Source organism: Lucilia cuprina, chromosome 2, assembly GCF_022045245.1.
Source record: "Lucilia cuprina isolate Lc7/37 chromosome 2, ASM2204524v1, whole genome shotgun sequence".
NCBI lineage: Eukaryota > Metazoa > Arthropoda > Insecta > Diptera > Calliphoridae > Lucilia > Lucilia cuprina.
In genome coordinates this window covers 4,148,291-4,175,057 of record NC_060950.1, presented here as the reverse complement: position 1 = coordinate 4,175,057, position 26,767 = coordinate 4,148,291, and the positions used below count along the sequence as shown (strand labels likewise).

Sequence of the window (26,767 nt, the reverse complement as noted above, 5' to 3'; positions counted from 1 at the left end):
ACTAGAACTGAACTAGAACTGAACTAGAACTGAACTAGAACTGAACTAGAACTGAACTAGAACTGAACTAGAACTGAACTAGAACCGAACTAGAACTGAACTAGAAGTAGATTTAAACTTAAATTAGGACAAGGCCGCTATCTTCTCCTTTAAAAAATTAAATTTGATTGATATTGTGATTTAAACAACCTATTTGCTAATTCAACAATTTCTCTACCTATAGTATTTAGGTTCCATTTTCTAAAGATTTTGCAAGCGACCTCTTAAATCAAGATAGTTTAACAGACACTATGTTAATTGTAAAACAATTCATTACGAACAATCTTAAATAAATTCTGATCATGTCACTAAAAAGCGGGTTGGTTGTCTGACCTACATATTGCTGCTACATTAACTATTTAGTGTTTTTATAAAGTTTTTTTAAAATGTTCATTACAATTAAGAAAAAAGTTTTATCAATGAACTACTGAAGTGATCAAACAATTTTTTATGATTTTTTTTTAGTTTTACCACATGCCAAGATTAAACTCATTAAACTCATGTTCTGGCTGTTTTAGTTTTTGTTTTTCAATGTATAATAATTTTCAATAAAATAGTTTTACTTCAACAAAACCTTTAAAAAATAGCTAAAGTACTGATATTGTTGTATTTATATTTATTATCAACAATTAGATTTGTTTTTTAATTAAATGCGCACATTTCCGCAGGCGATCAACAGACATCAACCTTCTCATCAACAACAGCAGTTGCTGCTGCTCAACATCAGCAATATTGAGTATCATTGACGATCGTACGAATAACCAACCGATCGATTGATCGTTTGGTTGGCTGGCAGTTTACTTGATGGATTTGTATATGATTTGAAAACAACGAACCTGTAGAATAATATATATTTTCAATTGCAAAAAAAGCTTTTTTTAGTTCTTTTGGTGGCCGCATCCAAATAATGGCAGCAAACACACTTTGTGATCTTTGATTTTTAAACGCCAACAACCCACCAGCCAACCAGCCGGCCATTGCGGCCATAATAATCATCTGGTACATTTGGTTTTGTCAGTCTGTTTGGTTGTTTGTATATCTCTAGATCTTGTTTTTTTCTAGCTTTAATTCACAATAATTTCATTGATGCAAAATTTTCATTCAGAAAGAAAAAACTATAAAGCAACAAATAGAAAAATACGGAATAATTTCTTTAACACCACTAATTTGTAATAATTCTTTTCATTCCTTTATTTTCAATTTATAATATATTTTCTAGATTTTTTTTCTTATTTTGTATTATTATTTTTATAATTTTAATTTTATTTGTATTTAACGTATGATGTAATATTAAAGAAAAGTTTGCCAAATTATTATGACTGCAGTTCTTAATAGGGGGCCAGGGGTTTTTCTTAGCTGCAATAATAATTGTATGTAATTTTGTGCTTGCTTTGTTTTGGTTGCAGTCTAATTCTTTTAAAAATTCAGCTCATTTTTAGAAAAAAAAACAAATTTCGAAAAAAAATTAAAACAAAATATTGAAAAAAGTGGCCATATCTGTGGTGATGACATAAATCAGCATGAAAAATGCAATTAAGATGTTTTGAGTGCAACAACAAATGCAACACAACGACAACGATCAACAGGCAGCAAAACGCAGCGCACTTTTCTTAATTCAATTTCAATTGAAAATTGGGCCTTTGCTCTACAAATAACACACTTTGACTGACCAACTAACTGACTGACAAACAACAGACTGAGTGAACGAACGAATGAATGAATGAATGACTACCGGAGTGTATGTGTAACATTAAATTGAAAGATCTAACAGAGTGATCAAGATAATGACAACAAATAACGTCATTTAACTCGCCAACTTTGAGCACAGTTTTTTTTTTAATTTTTTATTTTTTCACTTGTTTAGAATTTAAATGGAATATTAATTTCTAGTAGGATTTTTAAAACAAATTACAAATGCACAAAAACACTTGTACAATGATACAATGAATTGGATTTTATCAATCATAATAATGTGAATTTCAAAACGTTGGATGAATACAAAATTTTTAAATAAAAGCTTTAAATAAAATTTATAAATACAAGTTTAACTAAGTCGTGTTTTTCAAATGTTGTATTTGTAAATAAATACTTAGTGAATGTGTTATAGTAACATGATTTAAATTGATTTGATTGACATGATGATTGATATTGGAAGTTTTTAAATTCTAAACAAAAAGTATGTGTTTTCATACTAAAGTTCACTGTTAATGAGTTTGTCATGTCAGTGGGAAATTAAAAAATAAAATCAAATTTGCTAATCGAAAAGTAAAAATTCACATAAAAAATACGAGGTTGAAATGAAAATTTATCTAAACTTTAAGGCGGCAACCGAAACTCATTTTGACATCTCAAAAGTGACTTTGAACTGAAATAGAACTAAACTAGAACTAAACTAGAACAGAACTAGAACAGAACTAGAACAGAACTAGAACAGAACTAGAACAGAACTAGAACAGAACTAGAACAGAACTAGAACAGAACTAGAACAGAACTAGAACTGAACTAGAACTGAACTAGAACTGAACTAGAACTGAACTAGAACTGAACTAGAACTGAACTAGAACTGAACTAGAACTGAACTAGAACTGAACTAGAACTGAACAAGAACTGAACTAGAACCGAACTTGAACAGATCTAGATTTTCTTGAAATACCCCATTAAAAACTAGTTGCCATCGAAAATGTTTTTGCTGGTTTTGCTTCTGAATCATCAAGTAAATCCTTGCAAAATAAACCACACGAATCTGGGTATTACTAAATCAACAGATTACCATAGATTTAAAACAAAATAAAAACTAATGAAAATAAAAACAAATTTTTTAATTTAATTATTTTGGTAAATAAAAGGTAAAAATCAAAATAAATTAAAAAATAATCGCACCAAAATAACACAAATTGCCAACGACACCAGACAAAGATATAGACGGACATAAATGTTACAGACACAATGGGCCCAATGCCAATACAACGCAAAACGGGATGTGTAATCAACAGAAAAACAAGAAAAAATATAACTGAATGAAAGCATTTACATATTGTCAAATAAAAATGTTCTAGTAAATAATAAAAATTACAAAAGAGCAAATATTAAAGGTCATTGCAAAAAGAAAGAAAATAATAAGAAAATCAGAGCGAAAAAAACGAGATCATCTTTAAAGCAACAATTTTGCCCCTCAACTTGATCATCGGAGTCAAGTTGAGGGTCTTCAGCGCAAAATAAACGTGCAGCATAAAACCCCACCACTATGTATATATGTATATTCATATGTATATATCATCCAACACATGTGTGTGATTTTCATTCAAATTATTTTGCTCGTGCTTATGTGATCATGCAACACCATCTTGTTGTACAACTAGCAGGATGTTACGTTTACGATTTATTTGTATACATATTTACAATATTTATTTTTGGGATTAAATATTATTTTGAATTTGTTTTTTCATAATTTTTAAATTTATATTTAAGTTTTATGCAGCGATTTTCAATTAGATGTTGGTTTATTATTTTTTTATTTTAATTTTAATTTGATGAGAAAATTTATGTATGTTTGCGCAAAAGTTGAAAATTTTTAATTAAGTATCACAAAGGTGTGTATTTATGATAATATTTAGTATAGACTTTATATTGTTTTATACTATTTTTGATACAGTGTGAGTAAGAAGTAGTTTATATATCGATCGGAGGTAAAATACAAAACTAAATTTACCTTTTTTTCATAAATAAATGTAAGAGTAGTATAGTTTTGGAGCTCTAGTTTCTAGGTCACTTTTAGTTCAGTTCTAGTTCTGTTCTAGTTCAGTTCTAGTTCAGTTCTAGATCAGTTCTAGTACAGTTCTAGTTCAGTTCTAGTTCAGTTCTAGTTCAGTTCTAGTTCAGTTCTAGTTCAGTTCTAGTTCAGTTCTAGTTCAGTTCTAGTTCAGTTCTAGTTCAGTTCTAGTTCAGTTCTAGTTCAGTTCTAGTTCAGTTCTAGTTCAGTTCTAGTTCAGTTCTAGTTCAGTTCTAGTTCAGTTCTAGTTCAGTTCTAGTTCAGTTCTAGTTTAGTTGTAGTTCAGTCATATTTGTTCCCTGTAAGATTGATCGAAGGCATAAACTTTCATCACGCACTGTATGTATATCTATATATAAGTGTCAGTATGTCTGCTTGTTTTATTTTTGAAAAATTTCTTAATTTTGACATTAAAATTGCATAGTGATTATGATCAAAAATGTAATCATAATAATCATTAAGACTATATAAAAATATATTCATATTGAAATAAATATACTAAATTTAAACAAAATAAAAAAAAACAAAAATAAAGCAAAAAATAAAATAATAATAATAAACCACAACGTGTCACTTTGAGTGATCGTGCCAAAGTGTGGACATTATAATTAACGCAAAATGCAGACAAGCGGAAATGTTTTTGTTAGTTTTTCATCAACGTTTTCATAAGAATATTTTTCGAAAAAAAGAACATAATCACATGAGAGAAAAAGAAAATAAATATGTATACATATGTATTTATATTGTACCTTTATAGATGCTTAGTTTATGTAGAAATTGTTTAAGCAAAGTACATAGAAATATTAATTATTTACTATATTGTGTTGGAGTAAATTAGTTACACTTGTTAATCGAATGGCGCTTTGAAGTTCTTTTTCTAACCAGTTCACTCTTGCTTTATTTTTGTTGTCTTCATTGTTGAAGTCCTACCTGGTTCTTCTGTCTTGTCTTTACAGTATTTTTTTAAGTTTATTTATTTTTCGTTATTTTTTGTATTTTTTTTACAATGTTGTCATTTTACGCTTAAATTGACGTAATTATCCTCACAAGAATATCCAATTTTGTTTTAAACTTAAAGTACAGTGGTTTGGAAATTAAATTTTAGTTTATTTAGATGCACTTAAAACCTTCCAGGTAAGATTGCACGTTTCTGTCTATGTTTCTCCATTTTGATCTAAAATTTGGAATTTTATTTATTTACAAAAAAATTTCATATTTATTTTCCCATTAAACCCACTGTGCACTGTGTTTCCTTGATCATTTCTTTTTACCGTAACGAAATCGAAAATTTGTTGTTTTTTCCTTGCATTTATGATTAATGTTGACGTTTTTCCATCAACAACGCAACGCCATCCAATTGTAAACTCCACGAAACAATTTTATCCTTTTAAGAATAAAACTACAAAGTTGAAACTCCTCTACAGCATTCAGCAGCAACAAATGTTGCTGTTTTCTTATTGTAAATATTAGCTACACCTTATTTTATTCTTAACAGGAACGTGACTATACTAGAAAATTATTTTTATTTTACTAAAAAATAAATTTTTTTTTTCACAATTTTTGTTGTTTAATTTTGTATTCGTTTGTTTCTTAAATAAATATAATGTTGTCTTGTTTTCTGTTGGTTGCTTGCCATTGTTAATGAAAAATTCCCAATTAGACGCACTTATTTTAAGTCAAAGAGGCGTGAGAAAAGTAAATACACCTTGTAACTGGCAAATAATTGAGGTTGTGACTATAGGAGGAGATGCAATTTAAAAAGTTTTTAAATTTCAGAAAATAAAATTGATTGTGATCAGCCAGATCATTCCTTGAACCAGTTTCTTACGATCGAGCAAGTTTTTTTTTACAAAAAAACGTAGCTTAAGATTAAGTAAGTTTTTCTAAAGAAAAATGGCTTGCGATCAAGTAAGCTTTTCTTTAGAAAAATTGCTTGCGATTCTGTGAGCTTTTCTAAAGAAAACTTGTATGCGATCAATCTTGATTTTATGTAGAAAAGTTGCTTGCGGGCATGTTAGCTTTTCTATAGAATAGTTGCGATCAATCTAGCTTATTTATAGAAAAGTAGCTTTCGATCAAGCTAACTTTTCTATAGAAATCTTGCTTTCGATCAAGCTAACTTTTCTATAGAAAAGTTGCTTTCGATCAAGCTTGTTTTTCTACAAAAAAAGCTATAATGACTGCAAAAGTTGCTTACGATCAAGCCAGCCTTTCTATCAAGCAGCTGCCTGTGATCAAGCTAGCTTTTATATTCAGTTGCTTGCGATCAAGCCAGCTTTTGTATACAAAAGTTGCTTTCGATCAAGCTAACTTTTCTATGGAAAAGTTTCTTGTGATCAAACATGTTTTCTTTACAAAATCTTGCTCGGAATCATGCAAGTTTTCCTTACTTTAAATATTTGGCCCATCCCAATTTATTATACATTTTTTTTGTCTTTTGGATAAACTATTTAACAAAACAGTACACTAAGCGATTAGCGTCACTAAAAACTTCAGAAATAACAATAAAAAATTATCATAATTCCATAAATGATGTGGCACTTGTTGTATTTGTCTGTTTCAAATAAATAAATCATACTTATGCAAATGATCATGACGATCGTCATTAACACAATCAACTCTCTAAACAAAAATGAGCAAAACAACAACAAAAATTATGAAAAATGTAGTCATGGCGCTTAAATAGAATAAACAGCAGCAACAGCAAAAACACGACTTATAACAAATAACACCTTTTAACATGTTAATTTGCTAATTTAACAGAAACATGACAAACTCTATTGTTTTTGAAGACTGGAGACCACCAACCACCACCAACGAAGCAAACGAAAACACCCAAGAGTCAGTCGGGCACACAAACAACAGAACAGCCAACCAACTATTGCTGTGGCCGACCACAAAACGTTTAAAAACAAACACCTACTCGAAAACAACAAAATATTTAACAAATGGATATTTCTAATGATCTTGCTAATAAAATAACAAATTTTGGACAACGCATCTTCTACATAACAAAAGTGAAAAGATAAAAAAACATAAATTATTTTCAGCAGTTTAAAAACTTGTTAATTTAATTTAAAGTAAAAAAGTATTCCCTGTTAATAAATATTTCAAACTCTTTTTTTTTTCTTTTCAAATCTATAACAAGTGTATTATAAAAAATAAATATTTAACAAATAAATAAATAAATAAACAAACAAACACCTAATACATGTGACAGCTCCAGGGACGATTGACCATCTACAAAAAAATATTAACAGTAAGAAAACCCAAGAACTGACCAACCTCAAGTTAAATTTACTTAAGACATAATTTTCATAGAATGACACATCATGATCGGTAACTCCAGACAAACACCTGCCGCCTTAATCTGCCTGCACACGCACACGAGGAAAAGAGTTGTGTGTGTGTAATTTTTTATTAAATAAACAAACTTTGTGTTCTGGAATACAATTTCCGTTTTTTTCTTTATTCTGAAGAGGTTTAAACTGAGTTTTATTTACTTAAAACTTTTTGAATATAGAAAAAAACAGAAAATTTGATGGCATACCCACTTTTGATTTTTAAGAGTTTGTAACGTGGACTGATTTAAAATGAATTGAAATAAAAATTAATTTTTACATGAAAAAATCAAAGCATACAATTATCAAATATTAGAAACGTAGAAAGTCTGCTTGATAGATAACAATTTCTTTTATTGAAAAGATTTGATAGATAGTAAGTTTTTTTAAAAGAAAAGTTGTTTGTTTAACAGCAAGTTTTTCTATACAAAAATTGATTGGTTCACAGCAAGTTTTTCTATAGAAAAGTTGCCTGATTCAAAGCAAATTTTTTTATAAAAAAGTTACTTGATTAAGAGCAAGTTTTTTAAAGTTGCTTTGTACAAAGGAAATTTCTTTAAAAAAGTTTTTTGATTCAGAACAAGTTTTTTTATAGAAAAGTTGCTTAATTAAGAGCAAAAATTGCTTGATTCAAAGCATGCATTTCTATAGAAAAGTTGCTTGATTAAGGGCAATCTTTTCTATACAAAAGTTGCTTGATTAAGAGCAATCTTTTCTATAGAAAAGTTGCTTGATTAAGAGCAATCTTTTCTATAGAAAAGTTGCTTGATTAAGAGCAGTCTTTTCTATAGAAAAGTTGCTTGATTAAGAGCAATCTTTTCTATAGAAAAGTTGCTTGGTTAAGAGCAATCTTTTCTATACAAAAGTTGCTTGATTAAGAGCAATCTTTTCTATACAAAAGTTGCTTGATTAAGAGCAATCTTTTTTATAGAAAAGTTGCTTGATAAGGAGCAATCTTTTCTATAGAAAAGTTGCTTGAGTAAGAGCAATATTTTCTATAGAAAAGTTGCTTGATTAAGAACAATCTTTCCTATAGAAAAGTTGCTTGATTAAGAGCAATCTTTTCTATAGAAAAATTTGCTTGATGAAGAGCAATATTTTCTATAGAAAAGTTGCTTGATTAAGAGCAATCTTTTCTATAGAAATGTTGCTTGATTAAGAGCAATCTTTTCTATAGAAAAGTTGCTTGATTAAGAGCAATATTTTCTATAGAAAAGTTGCTTGATTAAGAGCAATCTTTTCTATAGAAAAGTTGCTTGATTAAGAGCAATCCTTTCTATAGAAAAGTTGTTTGATTAAGAGCATGCTTTTCTATAGAAAAGTTGCTTGATTAAGAGCAAGTTTTTCTGTAGGAAAGTTGTTTAATTTTGAGCAAGTTTTCTTATAGAAAAGTTATTTAGTTCAAAGCAAGTTTTTCTATAAAAAAGTAGTTTATTCTGAGCAAGTTTGTTTATTCGGAGAAAGTTTTTCTTTAGAAAAGATGCTTGCTTCAGAGCAAGATTATCTGTAAAAAAAGTTGATTAATTCAGAACAAGTTGCTTGATTCAGAGCAAGTTTTTCTATAGAAAAGTTGCTTGATCCAGAGAACGTTTTTCTTATTAAAGATATTTCATTCAGAGGAAGTTTTTGTATAGAAAAAATGCTTGATTCAGGTCAATTTTACTATAGAAAAGTTACTCGATTCAGAGCAAGTTTTTCTATGGAAAGTTGCTTGATTCAGAGCAAGCTTTTCTACAGAAAAATCGTTTGAATCAAATCAAATTTTTCTACAGAAAAGTTTGCTTGAGTGAAGGCAGCATTTTTTTTAAAAAGTTGTTTGATTGAAACAAGTTGTTATTAGAAAGTTGCTTGATCGATAGTAAATTTTCTTAAGAAAAGTTCTTTAGAGAAAATACTTGATTGAAAGCAACATTTTCTTTACAAAAGTTGCTTGATTAAAGACAACATTTGGTTTGAAAAACCTGTTTAATTACAAACATTTTCTTTAGAAAAGTTGCTTGATTGGAAGCAAGATATTTCTTTCAAAAAGGTGCTTGATTGAAAGCTGCTTAATTAATAACATTTTCTTTAGAAAAGTTGCATGATAGAAAGAAGTATTTTCATAAGAAAAGTTCTTTGGTTTAGAAAATCTGCTTAATTAAAAACATTTTATTTAGAAAAGTTGCTTGATTTAAAGCAACATTTTATTTAGAAAAGGTTCATTATTGAAAACAAAATTTTCTTTATAATTTTCTTTATAAAACATTAAAGGTAGGCTGATTGAATCTGAATTTGTTCGATTGAAAGCAACTTTTCAATTGATTTTTGTTACAAATACTTAAAAAAATACAGATTTTATGTATTTTTTTCTCATTTTCATAAATGTTAATTAAGCGGCTGTTTAATCTTTGTAGCATGTGTGTGATCTTTTTGAAATTCTGTTGATTTTTCTTATAAAAATACAAGCAAAATATTTGAATAAAAAATTGCCATATATTAACTTAATACAAAACTGTAGTTGAAAGTGTTAATGAAACATTTGCAATAATTTGATTTGAAAATGAAAGAAATAGCAAATAAATATTGTCACAGAAATTTTATCAATTGAATAAAATTATTAAGTAATAAAATGATTTATTTAAAGAAAAATGAAATTAGAATATTATGTTTAACTTATTTTTATCAGTTTATATTTATAGTTAAACTTGAATCCATTCCATTTAATTAACCTTTACTTACATTTTAATTCATTATTTATTTAGTTAAGATTGCAACAAAATCAACAAACAATCAAAACAAATGCTCTTAACTCTGCATGTAATAAATCTTGGCCGAAATTACAAATCATTTTTATTTCACCTAAATTTTAAACTAATTTTTTTCGTTTTTTTTTCAAATAATTTACATTTATGAAAAAGTTTATTTTTCTTAAATTTTAATACTATTTAACGAAAAACAAGATTTTTTAAAATAATTTTTAGCTATTTGTTGTTTAACAAATAAACATTTTAGTTTTTTTGTTGAAAAGAACATTTAAAGAACTCATTATCTAGAGTGTTGTATCTAGTATTTAGGTTTGTTGGATCTCAAGCAGTGCCAGCCAACAGCACCCCTGCTTAAGAATACAAATATTGGCCGAGTTGTCGAATCGTCTTGTGAAAATAAACTTTTCTATGTTAAGTAAATAAAAGTTTGTTAAAGAAAAATATACAAAGAAAAATAATATTTTTTAATTGACTCTTATGGTGAATGAAATTTTGCAAAAGGCGTCGCCGTGTCGATCGGTGGCCAAGTTTTTTTTTTTTTTTTTTTTAAATTTCGTTACTAATTGGCGTCAGCAGTGTTGTAAGTATTTTAAGAGAAAAAACTATATGTATTAATGCAAATCCCTAAGTGGATAAAACAAATTTTCCTTAAGAAAGTGGTTGGATTAAAAGCAACTTTCCTTTAAAGATAATTGAAAGCAATTTTCAATTGAGAACGGTTTATTAAGAAGAGATGCTTGTTTTAAAGCAACACTTTTTATAGAAAAGATTCTTGTGTTGAAGCAAATGTTTCTACAAAATTTTTTTAAGGAGTTGCGTGATTGAAAGCAATTTTTCATTGAGAAATGTTTTTTCTTAAAAAAGAGATGATTGTTTCAAAGCAACTTTTCTTGTTTTGAAGCAATTTCTCCTAGAAAAGTTCCTAGTTTTGAATCTAATTTTCCTAAAGAAAAGTTGCTTGTGATTTTTAGTATAAAAAAGTTGCTTGTTTCGAAAGCAACTTTCTTTTGAAGGAGTTGCTTGAATGAAAGCAATTTTTCATTAAGACAGGGCTTTTCCTTTAAGAAGAGATGCTTGTTTTAAAGCAACTTTATTTAGAAAAGCTGCTTCAAGGAGTTGCTTGATTGAAAGCAATTTTTAATTGAGAAATGTTTTTTCTTAAAGAAGAGTTGCTTAGAAACAACTTTTTCTATAGCAAAGATTCCTGTGTTGAAGCAATTGTTTCTCTAAAATTGTTTCTTGTGTGGAAGAAACTTGTGAGGAACAACTTTTTTTGTGTTGAAGCAATATACTTTTAACAACTATTTTTAAAGAAATTTTGTTGATTTCGAAGCAACTTTTCTTGATTTCGAAAGCAACTTTCTTTTGAAGGAGTTGCTTGAATGAAAGCTATTTTTCATTAAGACAGGGCTTTTTCTTTAAGAAGAGATGCTTGTTTTAAAGCAACTTTATTTAGAAAAGTTGCTTCATGGAGTTGCTTGATTGAAAGCGATTTTTAATTGAGAAATGTTTTTTCTTAAAGAAGAGTTGCTTAGAAACAACTTTTTCTATAGCAAAGATTCCTGTGTTGAAGAAATTGTTTCTCTAAAATTGTTTCTTGTGTGGAAGAAACTTGTGAGGAACAACTTTTTTTGTGTTGAAGCAATAATCTTTTAACAACTATTTTTAAAGAAATTTTGTTGATTTCGAAGCAACTTTTCTTGATTTCGAAAGCAACTATCTTTTGAAGGAGTTGCTTGAATGAAAGCAATTTTTCATTAAGACAGGGCTTTTTCTTTAAGAAGAGATGCTTGTTTTAAAGCAACTTTATTTAGAAAAGTTGCTTCAAGGAGTTGCTTGATTGAAAGCGATTTTTAATTGAGAAATGTTTTTTCTTAAAGAAGAGTTGCTTAGAAACAACTTTTTCTATAGCAAAGATTCCTGTGTTGAAGCAATTGTTTCTCTAAAATTGTTTCTTGTGTGGAAGAAACTTGTGAGGAACAACTTTTTTTGTGTTGAAGCAATATTCTTTTAACAACTATTTTTAAAGAAATTTTGTTGATTTCGAAGCAACTTTTCTTGATTTGAAACAATTTCTCATAGAAAAATTCCTAGTTTTGAATAAACTTTTCCTACAGAAAAGTTGCTTGTGATTTTTTGTATAAAAAAGTTGCTTGTTTCGAAAGCAACTTTCTTTTGAAGGAGTTGCTTAAATAAAAGCAATTTTTAATTAATAACGGTTTTTAGTTGCTGGTTTTAAAGCAACTTTTTTTAGAAAAGATTCTTGTGTTGAAGCAAATGTTTCTCTAGTATTGTTTCTTGTGTTGAAGCAATTTTTCTATAAAAAAGTTTATTGTGTAACAGTAACTTTTTTTTTGGTGTTGAAGCAATATTTTTTTTTAACTTTTTTTAATAGAATTTTTGCTTGTTTCGAAGCAAATTTTCTATAAAAAAGTTGCTTGATTTGAATCAATCAAAGTTCAATCAACTTCTTTTTAAGAAAAGTTGCTTTTTTAAAGGTGATTTTTTAGAAAAAAGTTGCTTGTTTTGAAGCAACTTTACCTATAGCAAAGTTTATTGTTTCAAAGCAATTTATCGAAGAAAAGTTACATGTTTTAAAGCAAATTTTCCTGTAGAGAAGTTGTTTATTCTAAATCAACTTTGTTTATATTTTGTTGCTTTGAAGCAATTTTTTCTTTTAGAAAAGTTTGTCGTTTCTAATCAAGTTTTCCTAAAGAAAACATATCTCTTTGAAACTGTTTTTTTATAGAAAAGTTAGCTGTTTTGAAACATTATTTTCCTATAGAAAAGCTGCTTGGTTTTAGGCAACTTTTTCCACCAAAAGTTGCTTGTTCTTAAGCAACTTTACTTAAAGAAAATCTTTTTGTTTTAAAGCAAATTTTTATATAAAAAAGTTTTTAGTTTTATGTTAGTTCTTTATAAAGAAGAGATACTTGTATTGAAGCATATTAGTTCCACAGTTTTTTCAAAAGAATTGATGATTATATTTTTTTGTTTAAAAAGTTTCTTGTTTTGAAGCAATTCTTTCAAAATAAAAGGTGATTTATTTATTTTTGTATAGATTTCAAAATTCCTAAAGTAAAGATGTTGCCCTCTTTAGAAGCAACTTCTTAGGTAGAAAAGCAGAAATAATTTAAAGCAACTTTTTTTAATGAAGAAGTTGCTAATTTTAAAAAGTTGCTTGTTTTAAAAGTTTTCTTCAGAAAAGTTGGCTGTTTTGAAAAAAAAAAAAAACTTTACAATTGCAAAGTAAAGCAACTCCTCATATAAAAACCTTACTTAATTGCAAGCAATAGAAAAAGTTGCTAGTTTTAAGCCTATTTTTTTTATAGAAATGCTGTTTGTTAGAAGGCAACTATTTAAAGCAACTGTATATGTATGGAAGCAAGTTGTCTTAGAAAAACTATAGATTGAAAGCAAAACTTTATTTAATAGTTGCTTATTTTAAACATTTTGTCAGCAAAAAGTTGCTGAATTTCAAATCAGATTTAAAATTATTCATTATTATTCTATTCATTTAATAAATAATCAAAATACAATTTCATTAAAGCCAATGTTGTATCAAGTGTAATAATCAATTATTTTCAATTGAATTTCAAAACTAACAAATCGATTATGGAAATTTTTCTCGCTAATTTTCAATGAATATTGTGTAGGTTTTCAAACTAATATTGAACAGTTATTTTTTAAATGTTTTTGTACTAAAGATTTTTGTAGAAAAAAACTGTATATAATCTAATCATTATTTTCTATTTAAAACAAGTGCAAAGAACAAACATTACATTTGCATTTGTTGTTATCGCTGTTAATAAAATCATTGAATTAATTTGAATTTCGGTGACACCCTATAATTTGTAATGATGTCGATTTTTATCACTAGAAGTCAGTCAGTTGAGCGAACATTGAAAGTGTATAGAATTTCAATTTGAAATGCTTTGCTTTGCTTTGCTGTGGTTCAGTTCGTTTCGGTTCGCGTCAGCTTAGTTCAGTTGGTGGCGATATTTTCTTAGTTTTTATTGTTGTTCTCAAGTGTTTGTTGTTCAATTAAGGTGTTAGGAAACTTGTGGTTGTTGTTTTATAATTTGTATTGTTATTAAAACTTAAATAAAACAGCTGGAGGTTTATTTTATGAGATTTTATTATCGACAAAATTATTGAGCATCATGTTATTTTATTGATAACATAAAATTATTGATTTAATTGAAAGTGAACGAAAATGAAAACTAACAAATAGCGATGACAGGTTTGAACTAACAGAAGAAGTTTCTTAGAGAAAAAAAAAAAACAATTTTTTATTTAATTTTAAGATTTTTTATATTAAAACAAAGCATGGAATATTTTGTGTAAAAATTTTAAAATCTGTTTCTTTTTTTCTATATTTTCATGACTCAACTAAAACTTTTTTCTTTACACCCACCAAACTAAATCATGGTCACAATCGCAATGAACAACAAAAACAACAATAAACCATAGGGCTGAGGGCTCTAATATTTTACTTGATCCATATTTAATGTGTAAAAAGACACGTCGTCTACGTGGTAAAATGGCTGAAATATGCCGACACGATTCTGCCCTGCTAAAAGAGATCATCAACGGTATTAATCTAGGCTTCCGAGAATGTGAATTTCAATTTCGAAATCGTCGCTGGAATTGCACAACTTTACGCAAAAGCATGAGGAAAATCTTAATGAGAGGTAAGAACTATATATTTAGATATAAATAGGTATTCTTTATCAAACAACAACACACACAAACACACATCATCATCATCATCATCTCTTTTATAATTTATTTAATTTTCTTATTTTTAAATAAAGAACTTATAAGTCTTGAAGTCTTAGCTAAGAAAACGTGTAAATATCTGTGTGATTTAATTTCAATTTCTGCTCACATTTTTCTACAAGAATTGTGAGTATGAAAGATCCTTTTTTGTTGAATTTTAGTTCAGTTAGTTTTCATTTGTATGATGATGAGGCAGAAATAGTCAGAAGATGACATAGACCCTGTTAACCCATTATTATGGTTGTTGAAAAAAAAGAAGAAACCGTTTTGTAATTTGTTAAGAAAAGAAGGAAAAACATTAAACGTAACTATCTACACCATATTCATTCAACTACTGGAAGACACTTGCAAGATGTTTCAGAGTTTTAAATAAATGCTTTTTTAAATAAAAGATTTTTTTAAAACTTTATTTACGAAAAACATTCGTAAATCTTTAATTTTTAAGTTTATAATAAAGTTTAAATTTGTAAAAGCTTCATTTTCGGAAAGCTTTCCTTTTGTAAAGACTTTGTTTAAAGTTTTCTTTATACAGAGATTTATTTTTCTTACAACTTTATTTTTTGTTTAATGTCTTCTTTGTTTTATAAAGCTTTTTTATTTCAAAATCCAAAAAAATCTTTAAAAAGCTAAATTTTTATAAACCTTTTAAGCAAAAGCTTGCCTATAGCTTTATTTATGAAAAACATTTCTAAATCTTTATTTGTTAAGTCTATAATAAAGTTTTGTTTTGTAAAGGCTTTAACTCGTTTTTTGTAAAGACTTTATTATTGTTAAAGTTTTCTTTTATAGAGATTTATTTCTGTTAAAACATTATTTTTTGTTAAAGATTTCTTTTTTAAACGCTTTTAAAAAGCTTTCAAAAAATAGCATAAAGCTTTCTTTCTCTGAAAGCTTTTCCAGTGTTTTACGTTCTTGAAAGCTTTTATTTTGTAAAATGTTATACGGATCCTTCTTCGTAAAAGTTTTTACGAGAGCTTTTCAGGAAATTTAATTTGGTGACAAAGATTTTAGGTATTTTAAAAGCTTTTTTGTAGAAGCTTTTTTAATTTATCTATTTAAATTTATTACTATGTCCCTTCACATTTTCAGTAAAATTTCTTTAGAAAAATTCCCATATTGTTTAATAATGTCAAAGCTTATTAAACAAATTTTAAACTTAAAGTTTAGCTTGTTTAACGTTATTACTAAAGAGTTAAACAAATCATTATTACGATCATTAAATTGCAAATTAATTAAAATTAAATGATTTCAAAATTTAAATATCTGTCAAATAGATTAAATTAAACAGCAACTACAAGCACAAAAATGTAAAAATTATTCACTCTACTAAGGACTGAGTATAAGTTTAATTTGTAAAAGTTTTTCTAAAATTAAGTTCTAGTATTTAAAAATGTTGTCAAAACCATAAAAGAAGGGAAATAAAATTTTGAATAATTTCAACTTTAAAACACAACTGAACAAAAATCTTTAGGATATTTTATAGCTTTATTGTAACTAATCGCTGTCCTTAGCATAAAATCGTAGCTAAATCATTGTAATTGTTAATGTAGTGTAGTTTTTTTATATTTTATAGTATTTTTTTTTTTCGATGTTGTTGTGTTGATTTTTATTTAGTTTTATAAACATGTTACAAATTAACTTCATTATTATGCAGTGTTGACAACGCTGTGTATGCTTCATAAAACAAAAATAACTAAAGTGAACCAAATCAAGATCAACTCAAACTTAAACTCCAACAAACATCACCAGCAATAACAGGAGAAGAGACATCATCATTATCATCAGCAACACATTGCACTTGTTTGTTGTTTGTATGCATTACAGCAGGCACGTTAATTTACATATACATACTCACACACACACACACTTGTATACTTTTAAAGTGCATTGCCCAACAGTTCTGATAAAATATGTATACCAAACTACTGTGTTTGTCTATTACTAAGCGTCAGTTATGTTAACGACAGTTAATTGTTGTCAGAAAAATAAAAGATAGAAAAGCGACAATAGATTCCATTTTAGATTACCTGTAATGTGTTTAGTAAAAAATTTTAATTAACAATGTGTTTCTGGATATTAAGTGAAATGGTTTGGGAATTTAAAAAAAATTTAGTAAAAACTGTATAACCGATAAGACTTTTGTAGATTCACAAAAGGTCTATAGGACATCAACCTTTTAGTGAAACATTCTCGTAATGTTCGATATAGAAACTAGAACTGGTTCTTCATTCCAGAAACAATTGTCAGCAAACTAGTTCGTGTAACACTTCTCTCTAAACTAGGAAAAAATACTTTGAAAAACGATACCTAAACCACCCCCAAAACCACCGGGTATAGTTTAAGTCTTTGTATGTGTCTGAGCAATGTAAATGTGATGTAGATCGCTAGGTTTTGATCTTTTACTTGTTGTTGTCTATTAGCGCGGCGCTTTATATGATTTCGTTTTTTTCTTTTACAGGAAAACGATTGTTGTCATGTAAAATGTGTGTGTAAAGCAAGTGTTGACATGTTTAGTTAAACAAAGTGAATTAAAGTTTTTATTATTCTTTTTTGTGTCTTTTTCTACATTTTGTCGTACTCTTGTTGTTAAAATTGCATGGAAAATAATAAGAAAAAAGACAGACGGACAGACAGACAGATGGACGGACGAATAATAATAGTACAACAATAACTTAAATTAACACTGCATAAATTAATGTGAGTTTTATAAAACTATTAGTTTTAGTTTTTTTCTTTGGATTTTAAAAAGTTTCGTGTTGAATGAGTCAGAAGTTAATTGAAGTTAAGTTGCAACTACGAAGGAAAATGTGGTTTGAAATTAGCAACTTTTTATTAAAATAAAAAGAATTTACAGAAATTTAACAATTTTACTTTAAAGTTTGCAAATTTTCGGAAATCAATAACTACAAGTCTAGTTTTTACAGTTAACTTAAGAATATGTTAACTGAGTAGAAAGACATTGAGACCTTTCAGGTATTTGACATTAGGTCACCAAACGACTCCAGTTTCCGCAGACTACTTAAGAACACGTAAAGGTAACTAAGGAAGAATATATTAAGATTTTTTAACCATATAGTGGTCACAGAACTAATTTAAGAAATAAGAAAATTTGATTCCAAAACCTTTGATTAATTTTCATATAAACTGTTTTTTAACTTAACCAATTATGTCTTCATTAGACTTAAAAAAATAAATTATGATAAATTTCCTCCGCCTAATCCCTAAAACTTCTTAGTAAAGGTGTTTGTTTCATAATTCTAAAGACCCTAAATTAATCAACTTAATACCCAATGACATTGATACACTTAAAAGCTAAGCACTTAGACAACTTTAGCGAAAAACTAAAGACAATTTCACTAAATAAACAACAATTTACACCAAAAGACAACGAACAGAGAACAACAAGTAATTTGAAGTTGTGAAAAGAAAAAGAAACTTCTTCTATAAAAAGAATAATGTTTGTAGCTGCTGGTAGCAAGCAATAAAACACAATAATTCAGTTGAAACTGAAAAGCTAAATAATCGAGGGAAAGGAGGTTAAATTTAGCCGTTTTAATAAACTTGATCAAGTCCTTGTATTTGTACTTGATAAAGTATTTTGGTCATTTGTTTCGCACTTTATCTCTTCCCTACCCTCTTCGGCAGTAATTGTCAGTGTTAAAGCTCTCTTAAGCAATTGATATTCGTAATAAATTTCGCATTAGTTAACTAAGTTGGACATTTAAATTGTTACCCATGACACTTGGTATTCTTTTTGTTTTTCTTCAACCGTCCGTCCAGACAACTTTTAAATTGAAATGGATGAAGATCAAACAGCATATGTATAAAAGTGTAACGAGCAACAATTCCAACAAGAACAACATGAACAACTGTAATATCTGTAATGAGTTTAAAATACATTTAAAAACTAAAAGTTGACAGATTGACACAAAACGTAAGAAAACACAATGAAACGTAATGCTTTTATACGTAATGGATGGTTATTTAGTTTAACTTTCAAAAAAAGCCAAAAACAATCTCTTCAAGAATATTGAAACAACCGATTTTTTTAGTTCTTGCGTTTTTTTAATCAATTGTAATCCGCATTTGTAGAAGGTGTAAGTAGTAGGTGCTGCATTAAGTAACCCAGCAAACATAATTTCGAAATTTTATAAAATTAAGGTTTTAAAGGAGTTTTTTGTGAAAACTTGTGTTTATAGTCCTGACTATAGTTCAGTCTGTAGACCCGACATTAGTCTAGTTTATTATACCATGGACTAGTCTAGTCTATAGTCTATAGTCTAGTCTATAGTCTAGTCTATAGTCTAGTCTATAGTCTAGTCTATAGTCTAGTCTATAGTCTAGTCTATAGTCTAGTCTATAGTCTAGTCTATAGTCTAGTCTATAGTCTAGTCTATAGTCTAGTCTATAGTCTAGTCTATAGTCTAGTCTATAGTCTAGTCTATAGTCTAATCTATAGTCTAGTCTATAGTCTAGTCTATAGTCTAGTCTATAGTCTAGTCTGTATTCTAGTCTATAGTCTAATCTATAGTCTAGACCCTCCTCACTCTTTGTTTATGTTCCAACGATTAAAGTGTCTAAATTCAAGATTATTATAGCCTTAGCTTTAACATTTTTTTAAAATCTCGGTATAATGTTTGCTGGGAAATATTCAGCCATGACTAAGACACCGCAACTTAATCCACGTTAAAACTTTGTTATTTATTACTGATGATGATTTGAGAAGGTTTTCTTTTTGGTTTTATTTCTTCTTGGGATCATGCGGCAATTATATGCAAGTGATTGTCCCTGTTTATGGCACGCTAAATATTGCAACATGTCGTACATGTATGAACAAATGTATGACTTTTTTTCAAGAAAACTGTTGACACTTATTCACAAGCTCATACCATATGGATGTAAACTACTTACAACTCTACTCTTCACAAACGATATTTTTTTATTTTCGAAAAAGTAGCAAGTGTGAGGAAAGAAAAAGATTTAACACACATTTTAACAAATATTAGCTTTAAAGTTTTATAACCATCAGAGTGTTGAAGGGATTCAAAGACCTCATCAGTAGCTAAATGTTCTTTGTTTGGTTATAATCTTTCAGTATATATAAGTTTTTGGTGTTACAAGCGGCTTTTGTTTAACTGCAATTTCTTAGCAAAATCTTTTCAAAACTTCTTGGCCAAACATATAGTTATTTGAAATATGTGTTTTTTTCTTTTTTTCTGCAACTCTTTCAAACATTTGTTAACCTGTCTTGGTGTTATTAGGCTGAGTGGATAGTGATGACTTGGCTGGCTGTTTGGATCGGTTTTTTAGCCGGCCATAATTTATTTAAATTGACAGCATGGATGCTCATTTTAAGCGCTATTCATCAGGTTTTATTATGCAACTTGATGGATGATGTGGTTTTGTCTTTTGAATGACAGTATGTATTGCAAATTGTTGCAATAATTAGTTAAAACATACAATGAGTGAACGAATGAATAAATGAATGGATGAATAAAGTATGAACAAGTAAAATGGTAAATGTTTTATAATGAAACTTGCAGTTTGTAGTTTTGTTTTTCAATACAAAAGATATTTTTTATACAATGTGGATTAAGAGTTAAAGTTAATAAGTGATTTGATTATTTGGTAATTAGAAGTAACAAAGGAATGTCTTGCTAAGTAAGACTGCAAAAATGTGTTTAAAGGAATACATTTTGAAAACCATCATAACCCGTTACATGTAAAAGAGTGATGTAAATCAAACTTTATAGACAGAACTTCTAACTAGATTATAATCTGGACTTAAAATGTCTTTATATTTAAGATAGTAGACAGAATTATAAACTGTTATATAATTCGATTTATAGACTATAGTTAAGCATATAGACTGGACTATAGTCTGGACTATACTCTGCTTTAAAGACAGATGATTTGACTGAACTTTAGTAAATCTGAACTATATTGTGGACTATTACGTCTGGACTATAGTCTGAAATATAGTAACGACTATAAATTGAATTGTAATGTGTACTGTAGATTAGCCGCGGATCTAGCTCGAGAAAACTTCTCTTTTTTTCACTTATTTTACTTTTTTCGTTTTCTTCAAGTTTTGGGAGGGGAAATTTCCCTTTTTTCCCCTGTGGATCCGCGCCTGCTGTAGATACAATAATAGTCAGTCCTATAAACTAGATTATAGTAAACTCTGACTATAGAATGTACAATACATTGAAGTATATTTTTAAATACAGACTGTTCAATAGTCCGTACTATAGGCTATACTAAAGTCATGACTATAGCCTGAAGTACAAAGTTGAATATAGACTAAACTATTGACTAGACTTTATTCTAGAAATACATTACGCGTTATAAACTGCACAATAACTCTAAGCTGTAGATGAGCAAAATGAGTAAGTTAAAAGTTGCTGAATCACTAATAATCGAAATGCATAAATTTCATAATCATATTTCTAAAAATAAATGCAATTTTTACAAATAACTCTAATCAGTAAAATATAAAATAAAAAACTAGAAAAAAAACTGGCGGTAATTGACAAAAAACCAAAAACAGGATTGGTGGGTGAAGTCACTTGAAAGTCATTAAAAAACATACGTACAAAAAAAGAAAATCCCCAATATAATTATATTAATTAACAAATAATTTTTACAACTAACAAAAATTAACAAATAAATAAAATAAACAAATAATAAGAAAAAACAGCAAAAAAATATTTTAAAACAAAAGAAGTCATGTTTTACTTCACTACCGTCCCGACTAATGACAGTTTATACTAAATACGCGAGAGTGTGTGTGTGTGTGTGTATGAACAAAAAACAAAATATGTAAATAAATTTATTTCTTTTAAATTTGACAACTGACATAAGAAAAGTGTCAAAATGAACAGAATAATACGTAAAACACGTCAAAAGCGTGTAAATAAATAATGAAAAACAAAAACTCTTGCAAATGCAAATATAAACTTGCTAAATAATGCTAATTACTCATTGAATCGTTTAACATTATTTACATGACACATGTAAACATACATAGAATATGTATGTACAAAAATATATATAACTAAGAGTATGAATGAATTGACACCTTAAGTAAATTAAGATAAAGAAACAGTCTGAAATAAATACACATATTTGTGTATTTAAATAAAAATAGTCTATTGTCAAAAGTGCCAGTATTTAAGTCAATGTGTCATCTAGAATTGAATGACAACTACTCAACTGCAACATATACATTTACACATATACATATGTGAACACTCATATCGTGCCTTAATGCTGTCAGTTTTTACCCAAAGATCGATGACTCCGTCTGTTATTGTTGTCTGTTGCTGCTGTAGTTCGGGAGTTACTTATAACTTTTTTAAATTCTCACGATTATTATTCGTATTTATTTTTCTATTTGCCAGGTATGGATAATTGAAATTTTGAACAAGTACACTTATTAATATTAAAGTAATTGGCTAAGATACTGATTAGTCTATTGGCTGGTCCAATAATCTATTCTAGTTTAATATAGGCTGTTAATCTTTAGACCAACTATTAACAATTCTATTGAAAATATTATTGACTAGTCTGTTGTACAGTCTATTGAACAATCTAATGGCCAGTCTTTTGACTAGTCTATTGAGTAGTCTTTTGTGTAGCCTATTGGATATTCTAATAATTAGTCTATTGGCTTGTGTATTGAAGAACCTATGGACTAACGTATTAACTAGTCAATGGGCTAGTCTATAAACAAGTCAATAGACTAGTCTATAAACCAGTTTTTGGACTACTTTATTGCTTAGCCTATTGACTAGTCTATGGACTAGTTTATTTTTTAGTTTAATTTCTAGTCAATTGGATATTATATAGATTAGTCAACTGACTAGTGCTTTGTTTATAGCCTATTAAATCTATTGACTAGTCTGTCGTTTTTTGACTAGTCTATGGGCTAGTCTATGGACTAATCTGTGGACTAGTCTATGGACTAGTCTATGGACTAGTCTATGGACTAGTCTGTGGACTAGTCTATGGACTAGTCTATGGACTAGTCTATGGACTAGTCTATGGACTAGTCTATGAACTAGTCTATGGACTAGTCTATGGACTAGTCTATGGACTAGTCTATGGACTAGTCAATGGATTAGTCTATGGACTAGTCTGTGGATTAGTCCATAGACTAGTCTATAGACTAGTCTATGGACTAGTCTATGGACTAGTCTATGGACTAGCCTATGGACTAGTCTATGGACTAGTCTATGGACTAGTCTATTTGCTTGTCTATTGACTTGTACATAGACAAGTCTATTGGATAGTCTATTAGCTAGTACATAGACAAGTCGATTGAATAGCATTTCTGTTAATCTAATGACTAGTATACAGGCTAGTATATACACTAGCCTATTGACTAGTTTATGAAGTAGTCTATGGACTAGTCTATTTGCTAATCTATTGGTTAGTCTGATGGCTAGGCAATAGGAAAGTCTATTGACTAGTCTATTGGCCAATCTATTTGTCAGTCTGTTGCCTAGTCTATAGGATAGTCGAATGGCTAGTTTATTGACTAGACTATTGTCTGGTATATGGAACAGTGTTGTAACTAGCCAAAAGAGTAGGCTATTTTATGGACTAGTATTAACCTATTGACTAGTATATTTACTCATATTTTTACTATTCTATTGGTTAGTGTATTAGCTATTCTCTTTACTAATATATAAAATTGTAACTACACTATGAATTAATCTGTTAACTAGAATAATGAAAAGTATATTGTCTAAACTATGGACTACTGGATGAGGTCTATTAAACTAGTCTGTGGACTAGTTCAAGAAATTGTCTAGTAACGAGTATTTTTATTGGTCTATGTTGAAATCTATGGACCAGCCGATGAGCAAGTCTCTTGACTATTCAATATCTAAAAGTACTGAAAAATTCAATGACAGTAAATTGTCTATTCCTGCTTCTTACAAGCAATTTACTTACAGGTTAACATTCGTTATTTATTTAATTTAATTCTATTTATGAAATTACGGATATTGAGATACCTACTACACCTGAGATAAATACTAAATATTGACTATTGTAACGTCGTACTTAACACTACTTCATACATACATAAATATATAGTATTGCTTGGAGGTGGTGAGTAAGTATGCAAATGAGAACGTGACAAATGTCAAATAGTTGTCACTTTAGAAGTGTGTTTATTTAGCATAATATGAATTTTAAAGTAGCCAAAGCAAATAAATATGAAATGCAAATGTTAAGTGAAAAAAATGTAATAAATAAACTAGTAATTGTTTCTAATAAATGTTAATTATGATTAATTTTAATCTATATAATTTATTTCATTTATTTCAGATACTCGGGAAACTGGTTTTGTTAATGCCATTACCTCAGCGGGTGTTACTTATGCGGTGACCAAGGCTTGCACTTTGGGCAATTTAGTGGAATGTTCTTGTGATAAAAGCCACTCTAGACGCAATGGTGGTCAACCACAAATGGTTAATGCTGTGACAGCTGTAGCAGCCTTGGAAAAGCAACAGGCTGAATATGAGAGAAATTCTTCAAGATCGCGTAATAAAGCTAATAATAGCCGTAGAGGTGGAGGCGGTGGCGGTGGAAATAGAAGGCGAAAACTTTTGAAAAATATTAAATTTCCCGAAGGCGAATGGGAATGGGGCGGTTGCAGTGATAATGTAAATTTTGGCTTTCGTAATTCGAGAATATTTTTAGATTCAAAATATCGTCGTCGTAGTGATCTGAGGACGTTGGTGAAATTGCACAATAATATGGCGGGGAGATTGGTAAGTTTGCTAATCTAAAGTTCTTTAACTTTTGTCTTTTTCTTAACAAAGGAACTCGCCTATTACTTGGTATGGACATTTTAATAAAAAGAACACGTTATTTGAATGTTTTCCTTCTAGGCCATTCGAGATTCTATACGTTTGGAATGTAAATGTCATGGCTTATCCGGTTCATGTACCGTCAAAACCTGCTGGTTAAAAATGCCATCATTTCGTGAAGTTTCCACGCGGCTCAGAGAAAAATTCGATGGTGCTTATAAAGTAGTGCTACGCAATGATGGCAATAGTTTTATGCCCGAAAGTGAAAATGTCAAACAACCCTCAAAATATGATCTAGTATATTCAGATGATTCTGCCGATTTCTGTGCACCCAACATACGAACCGGTTCGTTGGGGACACAAGAACGTGAGTGCAACAGCACTTCAATGGGTGTAGATGGTTGTGAACTTTTATGCTGTAATCGAGGACACAAACATCATATCGTTTCCGAGTGGGTCAACTGTAAGTGTGTATTTAAGTGGTGCTGTGAGGTGACTTGTGAAAAATGTCTCGAAAAACGTGAAGTCAATACATGTCTTTAGGAGAGATGGCGAATATACTTAATAGTTTGTAATGCAAAACAATTAAATCAAATCAAGAAGCTTTCCATTACACGTGATAAATTTTAATTATTTATTAACAAATCAAATCTGTTTTAGTGATTAAGTTAAAAAACGCTATAGTATTCAATTTACCGACTTTTTTTCTTTAATTAATTTTAATTCTGTTTTATTATATATTTAAATGTATTAACGTGATAATATTTGTAATAATTTTTTTATTTTTTTTAAATTAATTGTTTTTATTTTTAACTTTTGTAAAACTACTAAATACTTAATGTATTTGTGTAAAATAGGCTAGAATCTCTTTATATACATATAGTTAAAATACTTACATATATACACAAAGAAATGTTGAAGTCATGCATTGTTAACGATGTAACATTTCGTTTTGAAATTTTGTAAATAATTTAGTTTAATATAGAAAGTAAAAAAAACGATTCATAGAAGTGGTTGATAAAAGTGGTTTGGAATTTAAAAAATTAATGGTTTATAAAAGAAGTAAGTATAAAAAATATTTATATCTAACTGACGATCAAAAGAAGTTACAGTTATATTGATTTATATTTAGAATTTCATATTATAAAAAAAGTTTCTTATCATTGCATAATTAATTTTTGAAAGAATAAATGTGAAAAAAATCAGCATTTATTTTCAAAAGATATAAAATTTGTTTTATATCTGTACAAGTCATCATTTTGACACCTTAATGCGGTAATTAGGGTCTTTTTTGTTGCAACATTAGCATCATTTTTCAGTCGCAGCAATACAAATAATAAACTCTTTACCAAAAATGAATAATAAAGGATCACCAAAAAAGATGCTCTAAAACAATGATCGACTGGCTAAGTTTCGAGGAGCCGTTCAGCATGCTCAACACAAATACTAATAAAAAATATTCAACCAGTAAATGAAAAGTTTAAAGCTTTCAACTAGAACTTATTTTTTGATAAACAATATGTTCTCCTTATGCCGATCATTGTTTTTAAAACAATGAACAAATATTAACACAATTCATAAATTCTCCAATACAACAACATTTTATTAAAGAAAAAAAAACAGAAAAAAAATTCCTTTCATATTTATTTTGTTCCCTCAGATCTTCTGAGTTAAAATCTAAGATACATATCTGATATAAGAGTGGTAACGCCTTCTTTTCACCTTTTATTTTGTTGGGACTGTTAAAACATTTATCCCTCCATCCATCCATCCTTACTTAATACATCCATCTTGCGCTGTCTTCATCAACCTCGCTATAAAGATTTTGCTGGTGGTGTTAACGGTGATGTATTAAATTGGTTTAAATCATTAAAAGATTACACTTTTGTATATACACAGATATCGCTGCTTAACAATCAAATATTTTTAATATTAGTGAGCATCAAAAGTAAACAAACGTTTGAGAATTAAATTTTTGATTATTGAAAGATCATTTAAAACTAAAGATCAATAAATTAATTTGAAGTGTAAATGTAAAATCTTTTAAAAATAATTACAGAAAAATCGAAAATCTCTAGTGATTAGCAAATTTTGACGCCGACTGTATAGTTTCCTTAACAGCAGGTTTAAAACAAGAAAGAATTTATAGTCTGATCAATCAGTTAGATAGAAAGATAGATAGATAGATAGATAGATAGATAGATAGATAGATAGATAGATAGATAGATAGATAGATAGATAGATAGATAGATAGATAGATAGATAGAT

The 26,767-nt window shown here is 28.5% G+C and overlaps 1 protein-coding gene across 3 annotated transcripts in view; it reads left to right on the top strand.

Annotated features, from left to right (window-relative positions):
• The window catches only part of LOC111677056 (protein Wnt-6), a 39,465-nt gene extending 13,964 nt beyond the window's left edge, over nt 1-25,501 (top strand). For all 3 annotated transcript variants that reach the window (XM_046945220.1, XM_046945222.1, XM_046945221.1), the window contains 3 exons: nt 14,367-14,587; nt 24,015-24,460; nt 24,581-25,501. In XM_046945220.1, coding sequence (XP_046801176.1) covers nt 14,367-14,587; nt 24,015-24,460; nt 24,581-25,042 — 1,129 coding nt within the window. In that variant the 3' untranslated portion in view covers nt 25,043-25,501. The remainder of the gene's footprint in view (nt 1-14,366; nt 14,588-24,014; nt 24,461-24,580) is intronic.
• The last annotated feature ends 1,266 nt before the right edge of the window (nt 25,502-26,767 follow it).